The 25,381-nt window shown below is 40.3% G+C and overlaps 2 protein-coding genes across 8 annotated transcripts in view; one reads left to right on the top strand and one right to left on the bottom strand.

The window, feature by feature from the left end:
* LOC132894244 (uncharacterized) overlaps nucleotides 1-10,153 on the bottom strand; it is a 37,724-nt gene extending 27,571 nt beyond the window's left edge. The window contains exons 1-4 of one of the 3 annotated variants that reach the window (XM_060933818.1): nucleotides 9,917-10,153; nucleotides 9,656-9,746; nucleotides 8,614-8,784; nucleotides 7,800-8,050 (exon numbers count right to left, since the gene is read on the bottom strand). In XM_060933818.1, the coding sequence (XP_060789801.1) occupies nucleotides 7,800-8,050; nucleotides 8,614-8,784; nucleotides 9,656-9,746; nucleotides 9,917-10,060 (657 nt within the window). In that variant the 5' untranslated portion in view covers nucleotides 10,061-10,153. The other 2 variants (XM_060933820.1, XM_060933819.1) reach the window with 2 other exon arrangements.
* A 235-nt stretch (nucleotides 10,154-10,388) lies between these two features.
* On the top strand, nucleotides 10,389-24,998 carry LOC132894243 (ketohexokinase-like). 5 transcript variants are annotated; one of them, XM_060933817.1, is made up of 9 exons: nucleotides 10,389-10,506; nucleotides 13,998-14,114; nucleotides 14,267-14,401; nucleotides 15,339-15,473; nucleotides 19,733-19,805; nucleotides 19,920-20,066; nucleotides 21,914-22,002; nucleotides 22,694-22,851; nucleotides 23,732-24,998. In XM_060933817.1, exons 1-9 carry the CDS (start codon nucleotides 10,415-10,417, stop codon nucleotides 23,818-23,820), a joined length of 1,035 nt encoding a protein of 344 aa, XP_060789800.1. In that variant the 5' UTR covers nucleotides 10,389-10,414; the 3' UTR covers nucleotides 23,821-24,998. The 5 variants fall into 5 exon arrangements, with proteins under 5 accessions (XP_060789800.1, XP_060789798.1, XP_060789795.1 ...); XM_060933815.1 differs by lacking the exon at nucleotides 15,339-15,473 and having other exon boundaries at nucleotides 14,360-14,401; nucleotides 23,732-24,997; XM_060933812.1 differs by lacking the exon at nucleotides 15,339-15,473 and having other exon boundaries at nucleotides 23,732-24,997.
* Nucleotides 24,999-25,381: the final 383 nt, after the last annotated feature.

Raw genomic sequence — 25,381 nt, 5'->3', positions numbered from 1 at the left:
GTCGAAATGATCAGAACACAGTACTAATGCTGCATTATACTTCGCTGGTGGTGTTCCAAAGAGAAATTCCAAACATTTCTTCTTCACCACTTCTATCTTGCAACGTTGCTCCGCTTAGGTTTCGTTTCTGTCGGCGGCCCCAGCCCGACTTTGGACGCTCGTGACTCGGGCAGGGGAGGTCCCAGCCTCCCCAAACTTGGCAGCCAAAGACCTCTGCCTTCTCCCCAACGAACCAGCACTGCCAGGGCGGGCTAGCCCCGCGCCTCGGCACGTAATTCGCCCTGAGGCGAGCCGCGGCGCTCCGCTTAGGTTTCGTTTCTGTCGGCGGCCCCAGCCCGACTTTGGACGCTCGTAACTCGTGCAGGGGAGGTCCCAGCCTCCCCAAACATGCAACGTTAATGTGTTACTGCCACAAATAACAGGCACGAACTTGTTCAGACATGTTTTCAGCTTGCTGTTAGGTCCTCTTCATTAGCTACCGACGAGATGGGCTCTGCTATCTCTCCTCACGCTTAAATCCGAACTTTCTTCCCGTGGGCGGTCGCAAGCCAAGGTGGGCGAGGCTATGAATACTAATTTTCGAAGTGACGTAACTTCGTATGGCTTTTTCTGATCCGCTCGTTTTTCTGACTATTTTCTTTCATAAGCTAATACAGGGAATGGGGGTAGAATTACATTTTCACATGCAGCATGCATATGCAACTCGGAGTGAACTATGGTATTTCAAAAAGAGCCAGTATTAAACGTTTTTGGCGGAAGGGCACCTTTAAACACACACACACACTGTTTTCAATATGGCGGCCATTGAGTGAAAAGTAAACAAAGAAACAGCTGGGGACTTTAGTGCTCCGGGGCTTAAAAAAAAGCACCGTAAAATAACGACACATAGCAAGAAAAGTACTTGGAAAGTACACTGAGGACAGCTGAGAGAGAGAGAAGCCTTTCACGAAGTGATCGCTGCAAACTCGAGCATGCTTCGATTCAACTCCCTTCGATTTCACTGAGAGGTTCAAAAGCCACCTTTCTCTACGCCTTTTTGTGAAATCCTGCATTCGTTCACCCTTTTTTATGAGTTCATGAGGAACCCTGAAGAAACTTATCAGTTTCACGGTTTGATCGATTCGAACAGCCTAAAACAACGCAAGCGTAAGGTATTTCTCATGCGAGTAATGCACCTTCTCTGTACAAACGCTGTGTCAGACCATAGTTAGAGGGGACTGGTTAGGAAACCCGGCAAACTTCAAAGGACCGTCCTATTGTTTCGTATTTGCGGTTGAACTGTACCGTGACGTCATCACGAGAGTGCACACTTTAACCCGGCAACAACAAACATGGGGGACGGATCTGATGACTACTTCTTGTTTGGGGATGATTTTGATGCTATCTTAGATATTTTATTGGAAAATGAAGAAATAGAGGAGCACTTTACGACCTCAGTTGATGATGCGAGGATGAAATTTGTGAATTTGCGCGAAAGTTGAGCCACGCGACTGCCCAGACTAAACTCAACTAAACTCGATCTCTTGTGGTCTAGATATCAACCAAAAATACAAGTTCATGCCGAAGATCAAGTTTTTTTTTTTTTAAACATTTGCACCCGAACTCTCGTTTTCATGTAGTTTTAGATCAGAAGCTTTGTTTGAACATCTTTCATTGTTGCCATTCTTTAATGCATTGGTCTCTCTTCAAGGGATTTCAAACTCATGACTCGTTGACAGAGTGCAGGCAATGTTTTGTAGTAGCCAGTGTCTGATGATTTAACAACCTCTTGAACAACAGGACGTTCTGGTCTTGGTGCACGTTCTGGCTTGTTAGAGGTTTCATGGCTTCTCTTAGGCATTTTCAGCTTAGGCACAGCACCAAATATGGGTTTCTTTTTTGCTAGTTTTTCGGAGTGAACTACAAAAAAGCAAAGAAAAAAACAATAAAGACAAAGGAATATTTTGAGAAAACAGTTCAAAAGAAATAAAAAATTAAAGTAAAGGGAAGCTCAACTAAAGCTTAGCGTTGTACGCAGGGGCGTCACTAGGAATTAAGCTTTACTGGGGCACTGCCCCCCCGACACACACACAAAATGCCCCCCTGCACAATGCACCTTAACGTTCCTGTCCCCAACCTATGCAAAGTGGATAATTCTCATGCTCTCATGGATGAAGTTATGTGAGGAATAGGTCAACGAGACGGAAAACACATCCCAGTCCCCAAAAAATTTATCGTTGGCATTTGGGCTTTTAATGCATGCTGATGCTAAACGTGTCACCTCAACTCTCACGATTCACGAACTTAGCTGGTTAGTTATGACTGACTAGCACATAGCCTACAACCTTAATCTTACCTCTCTCACCCTCCTCCTCACCTGTCACTGTTTCCCTGCCCCGTCTCTGCTTCGTGAGAAGAATTGTCTGATATCCATCTGGAAAAGTAATTTAATATCGTTTAATTCCATGTAGTTTAATGGGTTTGTTAGAATATGGATTGCTTAGTTTTGTTGCGCTACCTTAACTCATCCAGAGCCCGTTCTCTGACTCATCCAAAGAGTAGACTCATCTCTCCAGTAGGCTAAATGGACTCATGGCACGCCACACGCACGCTATGTTTACAGTGAGAATCTCCCAGACCAATCAGAAAATTAGTTAGAAAGAAGAGGCGATAGAAGTTTGAAACACACTCTGTCCTACAACTTACAGTAGATAAATGATCTGCCAAAGAAACTAGTTTGTTACGAAAATCTTTCAACATTTTCTTACTAGGGCACAGCTGATTTTTACTGGGGCACAGCTGATTTTTACTGGGGCACAGCTGATTTTTACTGGGGCACAGCTGATTTTTACTGGGGCACGTGGCCCAGTAATAAAGGCCTAGTGACGCCCCGGTTGTACGGTCTCACACCAATCAATAACAAACAATAACTGAATACTTGCATATTTCAACATCTTCAGGCACAAAATGCTGCTCGCAGGTGTAGACTGTATCCCTTTCGATCTGTTCTCTAAAATCTTGGTCTACTTCTCATCTTCTTCAGCTCACCAAGCCATTCCTCTCGCCATTTCTTATGAGCTTCATCGCTCGCCAACGGCAGCTTAAAAATGCCGATTCCTTTGGTTCTTCTGCAGGAACCACAACCAAAAACCGCACAATTTCGGCCTGGCATTTCTGGAAACTTGAATAAAGTATGGACCCTTTTCACGTGACGTCACGACAAACGCGGCCGCCATTTTGGACATGTACTACCAGTAGTTTACCACAGCCAGCATTGAGGAACGGCAGCAAAGAAAATGTTTATTTTCAGCAAGACTTCCATCATGCCACTATATTGTTGTGCACCTGGATGTAGTAACCATCAACAAACAAGGCAAGGTTTATCATTTTATCGGATCCCGGTAGATGGATAGCAGCCATAAACAGGAAAGATTGGCAGCCCTCGGCATACCAGCGCTTGTGCAGTGACCACTTTGTTGGAGGTAAGACGAATAAAATTAGCCAGAAAAGGCATTACATTGCTGTTAACATTCTGTGGCGGCGAGTGTGTAACCAAATAGGCTAAAATAACCCATTGTAACCGGTTTGTTCTTCTGTAGTAGCTATTAGCTAACGACATTAGCTAGCGTTGTGTTCCTTTGCTGTTGGTAGACTGTAGGACAGATCAGAGGCAGTGTCCTACAAACAGCTCTTAATTTGAGGGGGAGCAAGCCGGAGCGCGCTCCGGAACCTCGGGTGTTGGCTCCGGCAGCTATTTACACTGGATCCGGTGATCCGACACCTCTTTTGACTATGTAACAAAAAAAAATAATAATAATAATAATAATTAAATAAAAAATGCAAGTTTATTTAGTGTTAATGTCTGATTTTGATATCTGTCTTGTTGGTGATTTCTCTCATGAAACGACATCCACAAAATATCTGCAGATGAACTTAATTTGCAGTGTTATTACAAAACATGCCCAGAAGCACAGCGCAGCGCCGCGCCCCCCTCTCCCCCTCTTTTTTTCCCGCACCGGAGCCGCTCATCCTCTGCACTCCGGGACCTCCCACTTTACAAATTAAGCACTGCCTACAAATAAGTGTTCAAAACAAGAGTTTTCAGATCAATACCTGTGTATGGCGATGGATTTTTAACGATATAGGTATAAAGATCATGTGGGCCGAAGTCAGGTAAAGACGAGGGCTTCGTGTACTTCCGTACGTCAGTGAACAATCCAGGCGGAAGCAGATAAACGTCGCTCTCTAAGCCTGTTAACCTCAATTTTTGCAAATACCTCTCCCTCTGCTCGCCCTGTAAATGCCCTACGTCGCTGGATAGCGAAGGTGTTTCAAATGTTGAAAACAATTTTTTTACATGTGTATACCACTAAATGTAGGTAAACTATTGTCACATACTAGATGATGTCTAGATCACCTTTTCCATTACTTCATAGTATGGAAGTAATGGAAAAGGTGATCTAGACATCATCTAGTATGTGACAATAGTTTACCTACATTTAGTGGTATACACATGTAAAAAAATTGTTTTCAGCATTTGATAAAACTGAAAATAGTGTTCTATGAATTTTGGAATAATTCTTTTACTGTATGTAGTAATGGAAAAGGTGATCTAGTATGTGGCAATGGTTTACCTACATTTAGTGGTATTCACACATGTAAAAAGAAAATTTCCAGCATTTGATAAACTAGTTAAACATTGCTGAACAGTCTTAAAATAGTGTTCTATGAATATTTGAAATATTTCTTCTGCAAATAGTAAAGAAGAAAGTTGATTTGCTACCATCACTATGTAGGCTGTTGTGTGGTACAATAGCTAGCTATTATCTAGTGTGATATTTACCTGTATTTGAATTTAAAATTGTGGTCCAACCATTAAAATTATTTTGTATATATAGACCATATTATGTCTTGAATACTCACTGTTATTTTTCATTTATAACCTTGCAAAATGGGCTCAGAAAGCACCTCAGAGCACTGTATTTTCAAAAATTTTCTGGGGGTGATTCCCCAGACCCCCCTTGCGGGAGGGGGATACCCCCTCCCGCACCTTGGGCTATAAGCCCAAGGCGCTGCTTCGCGCCTTGCCGGCTCGTTCGGCTGCTGCGCACCCTCAGCCTCCGGCTTCAGTAAGTTTTTTTCAGTCAAAATGACTTCTGTGTGCTAACACCCATGAGTTTGCGTCAGTGCTTGCTGTCGGCCGGCTTTTTGGTGCGTTTTATCTTCATTGGAGTGTTTAAGCAGCACCTTCTTTCCATTCTGTCCATACCTAATATCTTGCTGACATAATAAGCAAAACGCAACTCCTGGCTTGTCTGTCAACTTTCGACACCATGCGTGGACAGGTTTTCCAAAATTGTCGGTTTCCTTCAACCAATCATCCCGCCAACGATTTTTTATACCCCTGTCTAGTTTCTTAATTTCTGCTTTAGATGCGCCGATTTCCAGAAAATTTGGCATTATAACTGTCAGACTTCAATCGTTGTTTGCTTGCTACAATGTTGATAGTTTGCCAAGAATGGCCTAAGATACAGCTCGGTAATATTCGGATTTCAGCGACAGTGCACAACATGCGAACACACCCGAGATGGAGCTTTACGGCATACTAATCATGAAAAACTACTACGGAAAGCTTATAGTGCCAAACCAAAAAAACGTTTATATACTGGTGGGTAATTTGAAAGCTAAACCCCCCCCCCAGAATATTGGCATTTTATTTTTGACGGAAATCCGTATTTCCGTCCAGGTACTAACACCCATGTCATAACAGTGATCCGTTTGTAAACACTGTTTTCATGGGCTCAATGACGTCACAGATCAGAGGGAGGCGCATTAACGAAGGATTCTGATTGGTTTATAGTTGCCCACAATCTCAAAATGGCTGCCTTCTCCAACTTCGACTCCTCTGTGTCAGTTCATGATTTCAAAGTTAAAAATATTTTTTCATGTTCGATATATAATGGAAATAATTAACGGAATTGATTACGTACATGTTTTTCTCCTATTACACACCTGGTTTTGTGGAAAAACGGCGTTACCCTTTAAGTTATTCCTTACCATTTTCTAAAACGCTTTGTTTTAATGAAATCATCGCCTTGTGCTTAATCTTGACCCAGCACGATGAAAAAGTTACAGCTGCATTAAGGGAAACTATTCTGAAAAATCAGCTGTATTGCTTCATGATCCGAGATCCAGATGAACAGCATCAAAACATTTATAAACGAGTGATTAGTTAAATAAAACTTGATATCAGGAAACATCCAGTGCATGGTGCTAGTGGGGTTCACAAACATACCGGAATGAAAACCTTCCGTGGTTTGGGAGTTTCCTCGCTCCGACAGCCTCGTTCAGCTCCCGAGTGCTTGGGTATGTTGAGAGGTAAAGGCCGAATAACACTTCTGTGTTTTCCAGGCTTTGGAATGTCGCTGGTTTCAGATGATGAACAGTGTCGATTGTTATAATCTTCTATAACCGAAGGCCATTCCGCAGACCATGGAAATATCGCTGGGTCACGGTTTAAGTACGTCTTTTTCCCACCAGAGAAATGTAAGCTACAAACACTCGTCCATTTCGATTCAGTTCGGAGGTTTTCATTGCGGATTAAACTTATCCATTTCTTTCTTCTGTTCTCCTCGACTGGCAGCTGATAAAAGCTCAAATTAGGAGTTCTCTTTGTTGTGGAGACACAATAAGGCACACAGCAGTTCACTTTAGGCATGCTTAAAACCGGTTACACAGAACTACGCAGCGTTTAACAAAGGCGAAAGTAAAGAATATGGCGAAGCTGACCCCGGATATCGCCCATAATACATTACGGTAAACAAGCGATGACGTGGTCAGGGGGGTTTGGGCACTGAGCGCTGTATAAAATATGGAGAGCGAGCAGGCTCGTCAGAGTGAAGCCGTCTGGCCGCCATCTTACCACTCCCATCGCATGTATTTGGCTTGTATTAAACCGCCGTATCTGATCAAATTTGCCCCAAGAAAAGTATCTCCTGACTTCCCCTCCTCTTATTTTCTCACCTTTACCCACATTCCTTACATATCTTTATAGCGCTTCCTTTCACTTATTGTTTTTTTCTTTTTCCAGTTCAGTCTGATCATTTTTTGAATGGCTTTTTTTTTACTACTATAATTATTTCAGTGGAGATTATTTCAGTTTTTCTCTTACACGGTGTATGTTTCTCTTTCATATATTTCTTCTTTCCTTTCTATCTATCTATCTATCTATCTATCTATCTATCTATCTATCTATCTATTATACCAACACAAAGGCTGTACAATACTTCCTTTCTATTTAGGACAGTTGTTGAAACAGGATTATTTTCTCATGTTCTCGTCTCATCTCATTATCTGTAGCCGCTTTATCCTGTTCTACAGGGTCGCAGGCAAGCTGGAGCCTATCCCAGCTGACTACGGGTGAAAGGTGGGGTACACCCTGGACAAGTCGCCAGGTCATCACAGGGCTGACACATAGACACAGACAACCATTCACACTCACATTCACACCTACGCTCAATTTAGGGTCACCAGTTAACCTAACCTACATGTCTTTGGACTGTGGGGGAAACCGGAGCACCCGGAGGAAACCCACGCGGACACAGGGAGAACATGCAAACTCCGCACAGAAAGGCCCTCGCCGGCCACGGGGCTCGAACCCGGACCTTCTTGCTGTGAGGTGACAGCGCTAACCACTACACCACCGTGGATTTCAGTTCTAAATTTTCGCTGAGCAGTCTTTGACACTCTGTTGCAGTTTTCTGGCAAATGTCAAGATTACATATGGAGGCTGCAGTATCTTTTGTGCTTTCTGTACCCACATCCACTGTTTCTTCCTTGCATGTACTTGGTGTGGACTCGGCAAAGTGTTGAGGCTCTTCTACGAATGAAGCCATCTGTAGAAGTGAACCAGCTGCTTCAAACTGCTCCTTTTCTTTCCTGGCTTTAGCCCTCTCATACCTGGTGACCTTATTCATGGTTGCTTTTTGATCTGGACTAACACTTCCTGCAGCCAGTTTTCGTGAAGGTGCCCAATCAGGGTTGGTTGTGTCATACAAGTCAGTCGATGTTCCTGAAAAATTAATAAATTGGTGTTAAAAAAAACAAAAGCAAAAAAAACCCAAAAGACAATTTGCTAATCATGAGACATACTGATCTGAACCTATTTTTTAATTATCAATCACTTGGCACAGTCGTGTATTTTACTTACTGAAACTGTCTTACTACTATTATGAATACTGTGCAATATTACTTTGCATCTGGTGGCTGAGTAGAAGGCCTATATTTCTCTATGGTTTAATATGATTTAGCCTAACCAAACTCCAAAGCCTGAAATTGACTTCATCAAACTTTTAAAGGCTGTCTGATATATACAACTTTATATATTCTAGCATTAAATAGACTGTTGAATGTTATGTAACCGTAATAAGTTGATTAAACACAAATCAAATCATACAGAATAGACCTAAAATGTTTTTCAAAAATGACCCTTGCGTGAGCGATATTAAGTGTACATTACAATGTAAACGTACACTCAGCGGCTCCAGTTAGGCATTCTCCAGAGATTGTTTACACGATGTTTTGGTTTCCAAAAACAAACTTAAACACAATTGATTGTTTATTTAAACAACTTACCACTTATAAAATGATCGGAGCAGACTTTGCTGTGTTTGGAAGGCTGAAAATCCTTGCGGTTGATTCTCGCAAGCCATAGATTTCTCCTTTGTATGCTGAGTTTCTCTGTTTGCTCGCCTTCGTGCTCCCGTACAGTGGGAATTCCATAAAAGCTCCGCTTGACGTCATCACCTGACCTATTACGACAGCCATGAATACAACAGGTGTGCACCATTGCTAGCTTTAAATAGTAATAATGTAACTATAAATGTAAATAATATATAAATGAATGTAACGCGCGCGTTACAATGTGTGCTCAGTGACCCGTACGGTAAGCTTGCCCCACAAGATGGCCGCCACCAGGGAATCCCCGACTCTGTGACGTCATAAGACCCCTGCGCTGTCCTATCCAATGGGGGTGAAAGAAGCCCAGAAAAAATATCTTTAAAAAAAAAAAACCCGACCGTTGCTAGGATGCGCGCGCAGCCTGGACTCAGAAACAATGGCGCTGCCCATAGACCGGCATTATGAGCTGTCAGATTATGCAAAACAATTGTCGTTACAAGATCGAGAATGCTACATAAATAAGTTAACTCTAACAAGTGGACATCGCCTACCAGATCCGTATTTAATTAAAGAGTGGACGGACGATGTTAGTAAGTTTTCCTCTGATACCTGAAGGCAGTCATACTATTTACAAAAAATGTCAAACTCAGAAAAAAAAAAACTATTTACAAAAGTAGCCTGACATCAACATTCTGGTTACAGCGAGACTACAACTTGATTAACAATGGGACATTCATATTCATTTTGTTTTAATCAAATTATGCCAGTGATGTGATGGCAATGTGGCTTTAGCTACAACAGCAAATACCAACACTAAACAGCAGTTTGCAGGAGGTAATGGCATGAAAGGAATGATAGTGTAAAGAGTGCAGCTAAGAGAAATCAGAGCTGCGTAAAAAGCGAGAGGCAGAGAGCAGAAATGAAACTGAACGGGGCGGGAGCTAGGTTAGAGCAGTCAGCGCAAGTTGGCATTTAGAGTGAGGGCACACAATTTTACCTTTCCATCCTTGCTTTAAAATTGTGATTTTCGGCATACACAAATAATGATGGCACAAAATCTGGACTGCTTGAGTCAAGCGAGACCTCTCCTACAGACAAAATTGCATGCAAAGCTAAGTTAACATGCTAACAATATTCATTACATTGTGTAACTATGACCCAGCTAATCAGACAAACGTTACCAAAGTATTTTGCTACATCAATAAACAAAGACTAGAAAGAACAAAAAAGAAAGATTTAATGAATAGCCTGATCTTACCTGTGATGAAGTGGGCGCTGCAAACCCGCGCATTTTTGATGGTGCTTTCATCCCAGTCTCGTTTGATGGCTTGTAGCCATAAACGTCGGCGATTTTTTTGGAATGGGTGAGATCCTGCTGGAATTCTGTACATTTTAACCCCATCACTGCTACGATTCTGACACCCGACAACACAACAACTAGGCATTTCTTCCAAATATTTCTTCTCGTCTCTACCGTCGCTGCGTCTTTTTTGAGTCCAGGCTGCGCGCGCAATTTCCTCTTACGTATGAATGACGTTTACTGCGATGGGTGTGGTAAGATGGCGGCCAGACAGCTTCATTCGTTTCTACAGCGGGGATAGAGCTCAGTGCTTCGAAGGCGAACGCACACGCAAACTTCCGCCCTTCCTCTCTTTTGACCAATCAGAGCGCGGCATGGTTTAACTTTCACCCCAAGTCCATGTTCCACTCACAACACTACACACGTGATACACAGTACACGCACACACACAGAAAAATGGAGCAGAAGAAGATCCTGTGTGTAGGTTTGGTGTGTTTGGACATCATTAACGTGGTGGATACATTTCCGGAAGAGGACACGGACACCAGGTTTATATACTGAATAAAATAATCTAATAAAATATTTTAATTCTGTCCTTTATTATAACGGCGCATTAATAAAGACAAGAGTCAGGGTTAAAGTACAGCTCTTACTGCTGTGTGCATGTTAAAGGAGCGGTTCAGAAACACCCCACAGTTTTTACAGATAGATCAACCAGGACATTACTGTTATAGTGTAGCTGTTGCTCTGCAAGTCTAATGGAGCTAACAGGTAATATACACTAATGACTATCAGTTAGCGATGTGCACAATGCACCCTACAAACCTGAGGAATGTTAGAAAAACTTAGCAGTATGATACTGTTATAACTCATTATAACACTGTCAAAAGTGTTTATTAAAACCTTCTACTAATGCAGCTTTTGCAAACGTTTGGATCTGAAATAATGAAAGAAGGTCTGATCTCAGAAAAGCTTCAAGAAGTGTCCACCTTATATCTAATTACATTAACTTACAGTACAGTGTGCAAAAGTCTTAGGCACCCTGTTTTTTATACAAACTTTGTTATCGATTTCTCTTTTATGACTTGTACATTATTGAGTCAGTGCAAAAACATTTTAGAGTCCAAATGTTCGTTTTCCAGCACAAAATTAAATGTTACAGGGGAAAAAAAAAAGTTTGTATCTGAGCAGTACATTACATAAGAGAGCACTTTTCAGATTTAAAAAAAACAACATAATGAAGGCTGCTGGGTTTTGCTGCAAAATGAAGAAGCGAGTGTGACAGTCAAAGTGTCCAGAAGAACTGCGGCTGGTTCTGTAAGATGCTCAGTAAAACCTACAGCTCATTTCCTTATAGAACTGCACTCACTGTACCTGAGACGACTATATACACTATATTGCCAAAAGTATTTGCTCACCCATCCAAATTATCGGAATCAGGTGTTCCAATCACTTCCATGGCCACAGGTGTATAAAATCAAGCACCTAGGCATGCAGACTGTTTTTACAGTTTGGAGCTGGCCCCTTCCTCTTCCAACATGACTGTGCACCAGTGCACAAAGCAAGGTCCATAAAGACATGGATGACAGAGTCTGGTGTGGATGAACTTGACTGGCCTGCACAGAGTCCTGACCTCAACCCAACAGAACACCTTTGGGACGAATTAGAGCGGAGACTGAGAGCCAGGCCTTCTCGTCCAACATCAGTGTGTGACCTCACAAATGCGCTTCTGGAAGAATGGTCAAAAATTCCCATAAACACACTCCTAAACCTTGTGGACAGCCTTCCCAGAAGAGTTGAAGCTGTTCTAGCTGCAAAGGGTGGACCGACGTCATATTGAACTCTATGGATTCGGAATGGGATGTCACTTAAGCTCATATGTGAGTCAAGGCAGGTGAGCGAATACTTTTGGCAATATAGTGTATATATTTTTTTAAACAAAGGATTGTCTCACACCAAATATTGACTTTGTTTCATGTATGATGGCTTACTGCTGTTTATAGTGGTTTTTAATGTTGAAACATTTCATTTCATTATTTTAAAGCCATTTTTGGTCTACAGCATTTCTTTACATGTGCCTAAGACTTTTGCACAGGACTGTATATCATGTAATGTGCTGATAATACAGTGGTGCTTGAAAGTTTGTGAACCCTTTAGAATTGTCTATATTTCTGCATAAATATGACCTAAAACACCATCAGATTTTCACACAAGTCCTAAAAGTAGATAAAGAGAACCCAGTTAAACAAATGAGACAAAAATATTATACTTGGTCATTTATTTATTGAGGAAAATGATCCAGTATTACATATCTGTGAGTGGCAAAAGTATGTGAACCTTTGCTTTCAGTATCTGGTGTGACCCCCTTGTACAGCAATAACTGAAACTAAACATTTCCGGTAACTGTTGGTCAGTCCTGCACACCGGCTTGGAGGAATTTTAGCCCATTCCTCCATACAGAACAGCTTCAACTCTGGGATGTTGGTGGGTTTCCTCACATGAACTGCTCGCTTCAGGTCCTTCCACAGCATTTTGATTGGATTAAGGTCAGGACTTTGACTTGGCCATTCCAAAACATTAACATTATTTTTCTTTCACCATTCTTTGGTAGAATGACTTGTGTGCTTAGGGTCGATGTATTGCTGCATGACCCACCTTCTCTTGAGATTCAGTTCATGGACAGATGTCCTGACATTTTCCTTTAGAATTGGCTGGTATAATTCAGAATTCATTGTTCCATCAATGATGGCAAGCCGTCCTGGCCCAGATGCAGCAAAACAGGCCCAAACCAGGATACTACCACCACCATGTTTCACAGATGGGATAAAGTTCTTATGCTGGAATGCAGTGCTTTCCTTTCTCCAAACATAACATTTCTCATTTAAACCAAAAAGTTCTATTTTGGTCTCATCCGTCCACAAAACATTTTTCCAATAGCCTTCTGGCTTGTCCATGTGATCTTTAGCAAACTGCAGACGAGCAGCAATGTTCTTTTTGGAGAGCAGTGGGTTTCTCCTTGCAACCCTGCCATACACACCATTGTTGTTCAGTGTTCTCCTGATGGTGGACTCATGAACATTAATATTAGCCAATGTGAGAGAGGCCTTCAGTTGCTTAGAAGTTACCCTGGGATCCTTTGTGACCTCGCCGACAATTACATGCCTTGCTCTTGGAGTGATCTTTATTGGTCGACTACTCCTGGGGAGGGTAACAATGGTCTTGAATTTCCTCCATTTGTACACAATCTGTCTGACTGTGGATTGGCGGAGTCCAAACTCTTTAGAGATGGTTTTGTAACCTTTTCCAGCCTGATGAGCATCAACGCTTTTTCTGAGGTCCTCAGAAATCTCCTTTGTTTGTGCCATGATACACTTCCACAAACATGTGTTGTGAAGATCAGACTTTGATAGATCCCTGTTCTTTAAATAAAACCGGGTGCCCACTCACACCTGATTGTCATCCCATTGATTGAAAACACCTGACTCTAATTTCACCTTCAAATTAACTGCTAATCCTAGAGGTTCACATACTTTTGCCACTCAGAGATATGTAATATTGGATCATTTTCCTCAATAAATAAATGACCAAGTATAATATTTTTGTCTCATTTGTTTAACTGGGTTCTCTTTATCTACTTTTAGGACTTGTGTGAAAATCTGATGGTGTTTTAGGTCATATTTATGCAGAAATATAGAAAATTCTAAAGGGTTCACAAACTTTAAAGCACCACTATAAATATTTGGGTTCCAGTTTAGGATATGATGTTAATAAAATAAAGCCACACACTGTGAACTTTGGCCATTTTAGCACATTCATTCATACTGAATGTGGGTGGGGCTTGATCTCTGCTAAAGCGCTCAGGAGACACGCCTCCTTACAGTGTAATGATGTCACCGCTGATGTCAGAGAGTGAATTATACTGTCAAAAATAATTTCAAACTTCCTGCAATTTATGTTAAAAATGAGTGGATATGATTTTCTAATAAGAACTTTTATATAGATAGAAGTCAATTAAAAACTTTGTGTGTGTGTGTTGCAGATGTGTGTCCCAGAGGTGGCAGCGAGGTGGGAACGCCTCAAACTCCTGCACGATTCTGTCTCTGCTCAGTGCTCCCTGTGCCTTCATGGGTTCTCTGGCTCCTGGACCAATTGCAGAGTAAGTGCTCTTCCTCTTCATTAAAGCCCTGCATTCGGATCAGTAACCGTACCAAACTGTGGGCACAGGGCACCATATACATGGGTTTTTTAGTGTGTGTGTGTGTGTGTGTGTGTGTGTGTACACACACTTAAATACTTTGTTCCCTTTAGCTTCATCCTGAATGATTTTAAAATGCACAACATTGATGTGTCTCTTGTTACTGAGCATGCTCAGTGCTCATGCCCTGCCTCCGTGGTCATCAGCAACCAGACCAGTGGCACACGCACCATCCTGCACATGAACAGGTGTGTGTGTGTGTGTGTGTGTACGCATGTGTATACTTTCTTGCTTGCTGTCCATGTCTGAAGAGAAACATCCACACTTCACACACACGGGGTTCTGTTCCTATCCTGCTGTTAGTGCACCCTCGTTCACTTCCTCTTCATTGAGTGCACTTATCCATCCTAAGTGCCGTTCTGTGAAATCCATTTGATGAATGTTAGATGAGGATGAACAGTGTTAAACGGTGATGTCAGTTTGTACTCAGGATCACTTGAGTGAACATTTGATTAGCTAGTTCCAGAGATAGGTGACTAGTAAGCTAGATAATTAAGAAAAATAATATTAAGCTGGCTAATATGTGTAACAGCAATTGATCAAAAATAAAATAATTCATAACTCAACACAGATTTTACGATATTCATTCAGTTTTGATTTGTACTTTAATGTAACAAAAATATTACAAGTAGTATTAGTGATATTAGCAAATACAATTCATATTAGCAAATACAGTTCATATACTCTTCATATTTATAAATAAAAAAGATAAATGAAAAATCTTTAATGGGAATACAGAATGTTTGGGGGCTTTTTATTGCAGTTAGTAAATTAGTGAGGATGCTGGCTAGTTAGCAAGGTAGCCTGTTTGGGAAATAGTTAGAATGCTAGCTAGTGTAGCATGTTAGCAAGGTAGCGAGCGACCTCAGGGAGTAAATCTGAGAGGAAAAGCATTTCAGCTACAGCGTTTGATTGACTTCCCCTACACACTCAAGCAGCACAATGAGATCATGCTTCCTTCTGAGCGCTGAAGGGAAGTAAACAAGTTTGCTAAATTGAATATGGCAAAACAGGAACAGCCTGGTGAATAATCACACTGCAGTTCTCCATGTTAGCAATACGTGGCGCAGTGATGCACATGCAAACTTAATAAATCTGACCTTATGCTTTTGTTTATGTTGTTAGCTTCATCGTGGGTGATTTTAGCCGCCGCGGTGTGGATATTTCTGGTGTAGTGTGGCAACAGTGTGGCGAGACGCCGTGTGCATGTTGTATTGTTTGTCAAAAGTCAGGTTCTCGCACCGTGGTTCTCTATGACACGTAAGATGATAATAACAGTTGTATTAGTAATAATCTGAAATAATCTCAACAATCACACGACCATCATACGTTAATATTTGATGATCAGTCCCCTGTAGGCATGCGCTAATCAGCATAATGATGTTCCAGAGAACAGTTATGTACTTGTTAGCTAACGTAACATGACCTGATCGGCTAGCATTGGTTAGCTAGCATTATTTAGCATTATTCAGTCTTGAATATCAGTATTATGTGTTGTGATACTGCATCATGAAGGATTTGCTAAAAAAAAAAAAAAAAAAAAAAAAAACAACCCCAGAACATTATTAAAAGCCTACAGTGGAACTGAATTAATTCACTCTAATTAACAATATCAACAAATCAGTATACTAATTAATATGCTAATTAATATGCTAATCAGCTACATTTGTTCCTAATTGAACTACTGTAGATGAAATAGTAATTTTATATCTAATTTAGGGTGACCAGATTTCCCTAGTCTGAAACCGGGACACTTTTGCGCGCGACCATGCTCGTGCACGCACACCTTTTTTTTTACGTAAACGTGGCACTCAGCGAGGTGCTCTTATCATTTTGTTGAAGCTCACATTTATCAACATCTCACATGAAATAAAACAAACAGGCATTTTGTTATCTAGTAGCATAGTGATATACAGATCAGTTAAATTATGGTCAGACAACAGATTTTGTAATGGCTGAGAATAGGCCAGGCTATGTCCATAGGCCAAATTTAAACTGATTTATTTCACCTGTTTTTGAGAACACCAAGAAGAATGCAGCACATGTAGGCTATATCTCTAAAATTGTATGCACTATAGCATGAACTTAAAAAGTAGATATGTGACCTCAACATAGCCTAGGTCAGAATCAACCTTACTAACCATTCCCCACAACTGAATGAATAAAGCAAGATATGTACAAAAGTGAACACTTTAATGGAAGGTGCTGTTTAATGGAAGGAAGCTGTTCAACACAGCAATATGGCCAAACTGTCAGAATGGTATGTTAAACAGAAACAAAAAAGAGACATGTGATTTGAGAATATATACCTACGGAAGCCGAGAGAGGCCCTTCATATAATCCTTTTTTTATTCACCTTGTTATTCCGAGATAACGACATAATTAATTCAGGATCTCGAGAAAACAACACAACTAATTCGAGATCTCGAGAAAACAAAACCGTTATTTCGAGATCTCGAGAAAACAAAACAATTATTCCGTGATCTCGAGAAAACAAAACAATTATTTCATGATCTCGAGTAAACAGCTGAGAAATGGTTCATTCAGGTGCGCCAAGAGACATGATATGCTGACTTTGGGGCTATTTCTCATTCTGTATAGATGCAACTTTGGTCATTAGAATGTCTGGAATAATCGATCACCTAATAAGGCAATATTTTGATCAGGGGTTGACACAGGGAGAGATTGCATTAAGTCTTTTAATAAGGGATAATTTCAAAATTAGTCCGCGGCACCTCCGCAGAAGACTGGCCCGGCTTCGTCTCTACCGACGGAGATACAGTGATCCAGCTGAGATCATGAAATAACGGTTTTGTTTTCTCGAGATCTCGAATTAGTTGTGTTGTTTTCTCGAGATCCTGAATTAATTATGTCGTTATCTCGGGATAACAAGGTGAATAAAAAAAAGATTATATGAAGGGCCTCTCGCGGCTTCCGTAAATATACACTCAAACAAAACAGCAGTAAAGGAGGAGAGGGGCGACAGCCCGAGGAAAGCCCCCACAGGAGCGCACAGCATTTGCAGCATAGGCTACCCAACTCAGTACAAGAACAAAACACTTAGTGTGTGCAGTAGGCTTCGTGCGCATTGTTCTGCACCTCTCGGAGGAAGGGGTAGGTGCCCTGTAAATCTTTGGAAAAGGTACATTTTCTTTTCGGCATAATTGCTGTGGCATTACTGCTGCTAGCTGCTAGACAAAGAACATTCGCGCCAGTTAATGTTTATTTTATTGTTGCATGGCAACACGTTCTGTTGTCTGGAATAATGTGGCTAAATAAACACCCATGCTACAGGGCCAGGGGGCAGTAACCAGGAAAGTTTGCGATTCCTGTCAATTCATCAAAATCAAGGGCGATTTCTCAGAGACAACAAGGGAAGCCGAGCTTCCCCTAAAATTCTCTCCCCAAACTGCGGCGTCTACGATATTGAATTCTCATTAAAACAATAACTTGCATAACATAATATATGCCCAAGATTGTATTTATGTTCATAACTATCCTGTAACTTATTTGAGTGATGTCTGATGAACTTGCAGTTCGCTACGAGAATCACCTTTGCTGCCAGGTTGTAACCTTTCTTATTTCAATGGGCTCTATGGACTGACAGCAGTGTTGCCAGATTGGGCAGTTTTAAGTGCATTTTGGCGGGTTTTGAACATATTTTGGGATGGAAAACGTCAGCAGTATCTGGCAACACTGACTGGCAGCCGGGTATCCGTTGCAGTCTATGAGAGGGCTCTGAACAGCCAATTTCGGCTAGTTGTTATTGGTTAAAATCAACAAAATCGTCACTTCCAGGGAAGCCGGGCTTCTCTGGGACTAAACGAGACAGTGGGAGGGACAAGAAGCCGGGCTGATAAAGGATTATTGGAGGTAGTGTTTGAAAGACATGAGGAGGGTGGTACTTCGGCGAGGAACACGGAAGTATGATCAGTCAGTCCCTAGCGGATGTCGAGAAAGTGCAGTCGTGTGCCAAAGTGCTGTCCGAATTTCTTTTCATATAAACGTTTCTTCTCATTGATGTCTCTGTACATTACTCTGTAAATAAATGTAAATATTACTCGTTGTGCTCCGTTAACTTTCATCCATTCTATCAGTTTGATCATTCGTGAATTCACTCGTTTATTTCATTTGTAGTTCAATCTGGTTGTAGGCTAGCTTGAGCCTTATTGGGATCTGCAGTGCTAGCTGCTAACAGAAATTGGTGAAGTCTCTGGAAAGCACAACCAGCTGGTATGACAGGGTCACAGACCATTTTCTGGAAAAGGAGCAGAAGGCAGAATTTGTGTATAAATAGTGTTCATGTTCATGAATCTGAAGTGTGTATATTGTTCAGTAATGTTAAGAGAATGGTGGGCTCTGTGTTATAAGTTATACCTGGGTATAATATTCAAGGTTCTGTGTGTTGCATAGCCTACCTGGTTATGAATTTCCAGACTGTGTTGCAGAAGATGTTCAAGGATGTGTTGCACAGCTGGGTGTTGTGTTAAAGACTCTGTGTTGCATATCAGGGTATGATGTTCAAGGCTCTTCGTTGAATAGCCAGTGATTTTTGGATGTTTGATATTTTTGATTAAGGATATGAGGCACTAGCCTGGCAAGCCAGACTATAACATGAAATGTACAAGCAAAAATACTTTCTGCCACTAGGTAGGGTTGTCTAGTTCACTATGCTAATGGGGCACACCTTTCTATGCTTTGATATCCGGCCTACAGGTTTTACGATAAATGCGTAAAATGGGCTTCCCCTGTTTTAAAAACCAGCAGGCGCCACTGATCAAAATAGTAAATGCAGACATTTCTCCACTAATGATTCCCACGCTGCTCAGTCGCAAACGTCGCGAGTGGCGAAAACCGGGACATATCCGTGTCCTGACAGACTTTTGTCGGGACTCGGGACACACAACCCCAAATCGGGACTGTCCCGGTAAAACCGGGACGTCTGGTCACCCTAATCTAATTTTAAATCTAATTATTTCCTCAGATGTATTTTTAAAAGTTTATTGTATATCAGACATAAAAGCACAAACACACACAGGCTCTTAAAATTAAAAATAATTTAAAACGATTTTAATGAAAAACAGTACTTTAAATATTTTTATAGTACATAATACTATGTAATAAAACTCTTAAAATGACTTAATTGTTTTTTAATAATGCTGTGAGTGACTGTACGAAAAACACCTAAAACACTTCACACTATTTCAGGAAATACTCTTAAGAGTCCAAAACAATACTCAGTGTTTAACAGAGCTCTTATTAATGCCACTCATTATAAAATTATTTCTTAGTGTTTTTAATAATGCTTAATAATAATTAAAAACCTGTATATTAAAACATCTGTCTTATGATTGGAGCAGATGTTTTAGCCCCCTCCAGTTAGATTCAAAGCTCTGTGTGTGTGTGTGTGTGTGTGTGTGTGTGTGTGTGTGTGTGTGTGTGTGTGTGTGTGTGTGTTTGTGTGTGTGTGTGAGAGAGAGATGGATGAGTTTCCTGATTTCTTGTCTCTGTTGAATCAGAAACCTGCCTGATGTTTCTGCAGATGATTTCTCAAAGGTGGATCTCAGTCAGTTTAAGTGGATTCACTTTGAGGTGAAAAATGATCCTTTTATATTTTTTACTGACAGTGAAACATGTTTATATATATATATATATATATATATATATATATATATATATATATATAATGTGTGTGTGTGTGTTCAGGGTCGTAACGCTGATGAACAGGTAAAGATGATCGAGCAGGTGAAAAGCTACAACGCCACACATGAGGAGAAGAACAGGATCACTATCTCTGTGGAGATTGAGAAAACCCGTCCCTCACTCTATCAGCTTTTCTCCCATGGAGACGTTGTACAGTCCAACTTTACTACTATCAGACTTTTCTCCAGTCTGACTTTACTACCGTCCAACTTTACTCCAGTCTGACTTTACTACCGTCAAACTTTATTCCAGTCTGACTTTATTCCAGTATAACTTTACAACCGTCCAACTTTACTCCAGTCTGACTTTACTACCGTCCAACTTTACTCCAGTCTGACTTTATTCCAGTCTGACTTTACTACCATCAAACTTTATTCCAGTCTGACTTTATTCCTGTCTGACTTTACAACCGTCCAACTTTACTCCAGTCTGACTTTACTACCATCCAACTTTACTCCAGTCTGACTTTATTCCAGTGTGACTTTACAACCGTCCAACTTTACTCCAGTCTGACTTTATTCCAGTCTGACTTTACAACCGTCCAACTTTACTCCAGTCTGACTTTACTACCATCCAACTTTACTCCAGTCTGACTTTATTCCAGTGTGACTTTACAACCGTCCAACTTTACTCCAGTCTGACTTTATTCCAGTCTGACTTTACAACCGTCCAACTTTACTCCAGTCTGACTTTACTACCATCCAACTTTACTCCAGTCTGACTTTATTCCAGTGTGACTTTACAACCGTCCAACTTTACTCCAGTCGGACTTCACTCCAGTCTGACTTTACTACCATCCAACTTTACTCCAGTCTGACTTTATTACCATCCAACTTTTCTCCAGTCTGACTTTACTACCATTAACTTTACTCCAGTCTGACTTTACTACCATTAACTTTACTCCAGTCTGACTTTACTACCATCCAATTTTACTCCAGTCTGACTTCACTCCAGTCTGACTTTACTACCATCCAACTTTACTCCAGTATAACTTTACAACCATCCAACTTTACTCCAGTCTGACTTTACTACCATCCAACTTTACTCTAGTCTGACTTCACTCCAGTCTGACTTTACTACCATCCAACTTCACTCCAGTATGACTTTACTACCATCCAACTTCACTCCAGTATGACTTTACTACCATCCAACTTTACTCCAGTCTGACTTTATTCCAGTCTGACTTTACTACCGTCTGACTTTACTCCAGTCTGATTTTATTCCAGTCTGACTTTACTACCGTCCAACTTTACTCCAGTCTGACTTTACTCTGGTCTGACTTTACTACCTTCCAACTTTACTCCAGTCTGACTTTACTCCAGTCTGACTTTATTCCAGTGTGACTTTACTACCGTTCAACTTTACTTCAGTCCGACTTTATTCCAATCTGACTTTACTCTGGTCTGACTTTACTACCATTCAACTTTACTCCAGTCTGACTTTACTCCAGTCTGACTTTACTCCGGTCTGACTTTACTCCGGTCTAACTTTATTCCAGTCTGACTTTACTACCGTCCAATTTTACTTCAGTCTGACTTTACTCCAGTCTGACTTTACTACCATCCGACTTTACTCCAGTCTGACTTTACTACCATCCAACTTTACTCCAGTCTGACTTTACTCCAGTCTGACTTTATTACCGTCCAACTTTACTACTTTCCGACTTTACTACTGTCCGACTTTACTCCAGTCTGACTTTATTCCAGTCTGACTTTACTACCGTCCAATTTTACTTCAGTCTGACTTTACTCCAGTCTGACTTTACTACCATCCGACTTTACTCCAGTCTGACTTTACTACCATCCAACTTTACTCCAGTCTGACTTTATTACCGTCCAACTTTACTACTTTCCGACTTTACTACCGTCCGGCTTTACTTCAGTCTGACTTTACTCCAGTCCGACTTTACTCCAGTCTGACTTTGCTACAGTTCGATTTTACTACATTATGTGAAATGTTTTAAAATATAAACATGTATATTCCTGTGTGTCATGTAGGTGTTTGTGAGTAAAGATGTGGCACTGCATTTTGGGTTTCAGTCGGCATCCAGCGCAGTGAAGGGGTTTTACAGCCGTGTTAAAGATGGGTAAGAAATAAACAACTAAATCATCTTTAATGCTGAAATGCAGTGAATATTCTGTTCACACACTTAACAGAATTAACAAGATTTATGTGAACCGTATTTGTCATTGTTTCTCTTTTTTGTACACATTTTATAGTTTTGTTCCTTTAACTATATTCTTGGCTTTAAAAGATCAGTGAAAAGGGGTTCTTTAGCTGGAACAGTTTGAAATCTGGAGGGAAAATATAATCAGGTTTATATTTTATTTACAGCCTGTAATAAAATGTTACTTTCTGTATATTAATGAAGACAGACTTCACCTGGAGTTCAAATAATAATGGAATTAGATTTCTTTGTAAAGCAGACTACAGTAGATTAGAGCATTGTACAGGTGAGAAATTTGCAGTGGTATATTTTATTTTCCACTAGAGGTCAGTAGTGAGCTTTACTTCTCCGTCCCAGTTGTGCAATAAAGTATGTTTCTAAAATCTTATTGCCATAAACCACTGTTTTTATAAAGAGCAAGTGTGTGTAACTCAGAAAAAGAGTCAGGAACCCATTAAAGCTGATCTAAAGTCAGACTTTTTAATATTAAAGCTATCCATTTCAGGAGCGCAGCAGGTCTCGCACTACTGCAGTACGTCTAATCGGTGTGTGAACAGGAGATTCAGTTTCAGTTCTATGTAACGATCTATATGTGAGCTCCTGTGTTCAGGGCTGTACTGATCTGTGCCTGGGCGGAGAAAGGTGCTGATGCGATGGGTCCTGATGGTACTGTACTGCACTCTGACGCGTTTTCTCCTGAGAAACTGGTGGACACACTTGGAGCCGGTGACACGTTTAACGCCTCAGTCATTTACAGCCTGTCTAATGGTAATAACTGTTTTAATATTTGTACAGTCAGGAATAAAACACAGTGGGTGTGCTTTTATTGGAAAGTAACCAACACTACAGTGGCAGCTCGGACAGTAGTTCATATCAAGTTTATATTGATGTAGGGAAGTTTTCTGTCAGGAGATTTGCATTTATTTATTTATGGAAGGAGTCTCCAGTGTCAGTGCTCGAACTTTTCTACATCTTCAAGACAGAGGAGTTTGCACTTTGCAGTTTCTCGGTAACGTGACAATCAGTGATTTTTTTTGGTTTTATTAACTTCAAGAGAGGAAAAGAGAGACTGGTGAGGGAACGGATGTTTATAGCTGCTATAACACTGTAACGTTATCAATTGTAATCGATGATAAGGTACTGTGGTGTAAGTGGAATAAAACGCTGGGGGATGTGCTGTTATAGGAAAATAATCAACTTCAGGGTGATAACAGTAACTCTACTTCTCTCTCACACACACACACACACACACACACACACACACACACACACACACACACAGAGCGCTTGTTACTTATACACCATAATTATAAAATGGTTCTGATTCTGACTGACTCCAGCGAATCACCATCTACCTCTAATTACATATTCATGAGTGGTAAAATTGATCGGTCCTTTCATATGACCCTAAATATCATCACTGAGTTCCAAAGCTTTGAGGATTTTCAGGGTCGGCGATGTGATGCTTATTAACGAAGCATCTGTCAATCAAGTGTCTCTCCTGAATATGCAAATTCGCAGAGGGTCACGCCCACACAGCCAAGTGGAAAAACAGACGTATTTTCTAATAACATTCATGTGTTTGGAATTAAAACTGAGGGAATAAATGAATGAAGTGTTGTTGTTTTCCGCTCCGTTTCTCCTGCAGGAGGGTCTTTACAGGAAGCGCTCACATTTGGCTGCCAGATTGCAGGAAAGAAATGCGGCATACACGGCTATGACGGGATCGTTCAGTGAAAACAGAAACAGAAATGAAGATGCAGATGTTCAGGAAAATCATGTGCAGTTTAAACACCACATTCCTGCTGATCAGCAGATTTAACAACATGAACACTTAGAATAATCATAAGTAAGCAGGTGTCCAGGCCTTGTTCCAGACCTTCAAATCTTCATTGATAACGCTCACTCGTACACTTGCCCTCAGTTTGAGTTCCCTTTTTAAGAGCAGAGAGGAAGATGGTCAGATGAGGGACTTAGCATCTCTGTGCACTTCGGGAACTTATCCAGAAATTTTATTAGTTAGTGATCTGAAATGGGAACATTAGCAAGACCAAAATAATACTGAACAGTTATAATTTACTTAATAATACTCATATTGAATAATATTTGATTCTTTTTCTGCATGCTGATGATCACTAATCTACTTTAGGTAATTATCCAAGTACTAAATAAATAAATATCAAGTGAACTAATTCACATGCTAATCAGCTATCAGGCTAGCTAGTACATTAGCAAGCTGATATGATTGTACATATCAGCTTGCGAAAAATAAAAAAATCATTTCTGAAAAATCATTTCTCTACTCCCGACAAACTCTGAAGTATATTTTAAGTGTTTAATACCAGCAAGCTCTATTTGTCTGGATGTGATATGATATCAGTATGGGATGTTGATGAATTTACAAAAAAAAAAATCCTGGATTAAAAAATGAGCCCATTCTGTCAATTAATCTGTTCTTTACATTTCACTGAATTCATGTGAAAAATTTGACACTGAAATATGAATTAAAAGTATAAAAGTAAATATAAAATCACTTTGCTATACTTAGAACCTTAAATTCCAGGATAATAATAATAATAATAATAATAATAATAATAATAATAATAATAATAGTTGTTGTTGAAGATGATGAAGAAAGAGCATGAGAAAACCAAGAATAAAAGTAAATACAAACAAAATAAATAATTAACAGAGATTGAAGGGGAAAAAGAAAACAGAATAAATAATAAAGAAAAGCATCTAAATTGTCTTAGGCTGCTTTTTAATATGATGTAGCATATTTATGTGATCTTGCTCAGTAAATCATTTCATTCTTTAAGTGTGTGTGTGTGTGTGTGTGTGTGTAAGTAAATCTCCATTGTAAAGTATAGATGTGTGTGTTAGAAATGTAATTTAATTAAGTTGAATTTTGTTTGGTATTTTTCTGTCTTATGTTCAATGAATAATTTTAATTAAACAAATGAATTTAAAAAAAAAACAAGGTGTTGTATCTGACTGGAACACAAGCTTCGTCCTGGTCATCCTCACACGCAAATCTCCCTGAGTAGCACTATGGAGTGAACAGGGTGTGTTCTGGACAGATCAGAGTTTACACAGCAGGATGCAAAGTGGTTGTATTATTAGATAAATAAACTCTAGAGGGTTTTCAGCCTACCATGACGTCTGTTTCTCTCTCTCTCTCACACTCAAAATACACAGACACTGTCATTTCCTTCTTTCCAGTAATCCAGGCGTTAGTTATTAATGTTCTTCGGAGGAAAAAAAATGTAATGCTGAAATGTGGCCTTCATGAAAAGTG

The sequence above is a fragment of the Neoarius graeffei genome, chromosome 11 (assembly GCF_027579695.1).
Source record: "Neoarius graeffei isolate fNeoGra1 chromosome 11, fNeoGra1.pri, whole genome shotgun sequence".
NCBI lineage: Eukaryota > Metazoa > Chordata > Actinopteri > Siluriformes > Ariidae > Neoarius > Neoarius graeffei.
The sequence above is the reverse complement of the archived record's forward strand: the minus strand, read 5'-3'. Positions and strand labels throughout refer to the sequence as shown.